The 2,218-nt window shown below is 30.3% G+C and overlaps 1 protein-coding gene across 1 annotated transcript in view; it reads left to right on the top strand.

Moving 5' to 3' along the window:
- The first annotated feature begins 1,466 nt into the window (after positions 1–1,466).
- LOC107457795 (uncharacterized) overlaps positions 1,467–2,218 on the top strand; it is a 1,720-nt gene continuing 968 nt past the window's right edge. Inside the window, exon 1 of the mRNA XM_016075976.1 lies at positions 1,467–2,124. Coding sequence (XP_015931462.1) covers positions 1,467–2,124 — 658 coding nt within the window. The remainder of the gene's footprint in view (positions 2,125–2,218) is intronic.

The raw sequence follows: 2,218 nt of genomic DNA, 5'->3' as shown, positions 1-2,218 counted from the left end.
ACATATAAGTAAAGGGGGGCAATGGTCCCCCAAAATTTTAGTTTTTATTTTAAAAAAAATTAGTTTGGTCCTTCCTTTCTTTATTTTCCAGCCCCCTGCCCCCTCTTTTTTTGTTCTATCTTTTCCAATCCCCCTTTTAATTCCTAAAAAAAACCCAGCCCAATAGTCCATTCTCTATCTTTTTTTATTTCCCAATCCCTATCCTTTTTTTATTTTCCAACGTCAGTTTTCCCATCCCGTTTTTTATTTTCCAATTTCCAGCATACAACCAATCTCTCTTTCTTCCCCTTCTCGCTTTGGCTTTCCAAAATTGTAGGTAACAATTTTTTCTATTTTTTTTCTTTATCTCTTTAATCTTTTTATCTTTTACAGTTTTACCTCTTTAACTCTTATTTTTTTGTTTTTTTTTGCAGATTAAAAAAAAGATAATAGTTTAACAAGTGATTTTTCACTCTTTTTTCTCAAAAAAGGTTCTATTTTTATTCTTTTTTATATATTTAGTTATTTACTTAATTAGTTAATTTATTATTATTTGTTAATTAAGTTTATATTATTATATGTTAGTTTGTATGAGTATTATTGTTCTGAATTTTAATATTTTATTTTAAATTGAAATATAATTTTTATATTTTATAAAGATTTAGACTGTAATTTATACTTTTTGCTAAATATATTTTTAATTATAAGAACTTATTTGGCCATTTGAATTTTTGAGTAAGTTCAAAATCATTGATACATTTTTTAAAAGAAAAGAGCAAGAGAATGAAGATACTTCTACTATTACTACTCCAATACTTGAGGGGTCATCAAATTTCATTACTTCAAGTTCTTCATTGAATAGCTCAAAGCGTCCACGACTTCTTCCAAATCAACTGGATGTTTTTCGTTTGGAAAGAGATCCAGGAATGCGACCAATGATTTGGAAGTTTCCTCCAAATAAAAGAGATGAAATCCGTCGGGTTTATATTAAAGTTTGGTCAAATCAACCAATTCTTGATAATTATCCATTTTTTGGTGATAAAAGTCATCGTCGCTTTCAAGCTTCATGGTTTAAATTGTTCCCATCTTGGTTAGAATATTCTATAGAAAATGATGCTATATATTGTTTTTTGTGCTTTCTTTTTGCTAAGAAACCTTCAATCAATACGGGTTCAAATGCTTTTATTGAGAATGGTTTCAGGAATTGGAAGAAAGTAAATAGTGGAAAAGAATGTGCTCTTTTGAATCACATTGGCAAAGGTCCTAACTCATTCCATCATAAGGCGCTGAAATCATGTGATAATTTGATGAAACAATCACAACATATTGACAGACTTCTTCATAAGCAAACATAAGAAGAGATTGAAAAGAATCGAATTCGACTAGGAGCATCTATAGATTGCATTAGATGGTTGACATTTCAAGGTTGTGCATACAGAGGACATGATAAAAACCAAAGTTCAAGCAACAGAGATAACTTTTTGAAAATGTTGAAATTTTTGGGATCTTACAATGAAAGAGTAAAAAAGAATGTTTTAGAAAATGCTCCAAAAAATGCTAAGTATACTTCAAATGATGTCCAAAAAGAAATTCTACATATTCTTGCTATTAAGGTGAGAAATTCAATTAGAGAAGAGATTGGAGATGCCAAATATTGTATTATTGTTGATGAAGCTAGAGATGAATCTAAAAAGGAGCAAATGACCATTGTTTTGAGATTTGTTACTCTAGATGATTTTGTTAAAGAGAGATTCTTTGATCTTGTGCATGTCACTGATACTTGTGCAACAACTTTAAAGAAAGAATTAATTTCTGTCCTTTCTCATTATAATCTCCAAGTTAAAAATATTAGGGGTCAAGGGTATGATGGTGCAAGCAACATGCGGGGTGAGTGGAATGGTTTGCAAGCTTTGTTTCTTAAAGATTCTCCACAAGCATACTATGTGCATTGTTTTGCTCATAGGTTACAATTAGCATTGGTAGCAGCTTCAAGAGAGGTATTTCAAATTCATGAATTTTTTACTCAATTAAACTCTATTGTCACTATTGTTAGTGCTTCTTCAAAAAGACATGATCAATTACAAGAAGCTCAAGCAATTGAAAATGCAAACTTGGTTGCTCAAAATGAATTAGAAACAGGAAAAGGTGCGAATCAAATAAACACTTTACAAAGAGTTGGGGATACTCGATGGAGCTCTCACTTTAATTCTATTTGCAGTTTGGTAAAAATGTTTACTGT

Source organism: Arachis duranensis, chromosome 7 (assembly GCF_000817695.3).
Source record: "Arachis duranensis cultivar V14167 chromosome 7, aradu.V14167.gnm2.J7QH, whole genome shotgun sequence".
In the NCBI taxonomy this organism is placed as follows: Eukaryota; Viridiplantae; Streptophyta; class Magnoliopsida; order Fabales; family Fabaceae; genus Arachis; species Arachis duranensis.
This window is presented reverse-complemented; position numbering and strand designations above follow the sequence as displayed.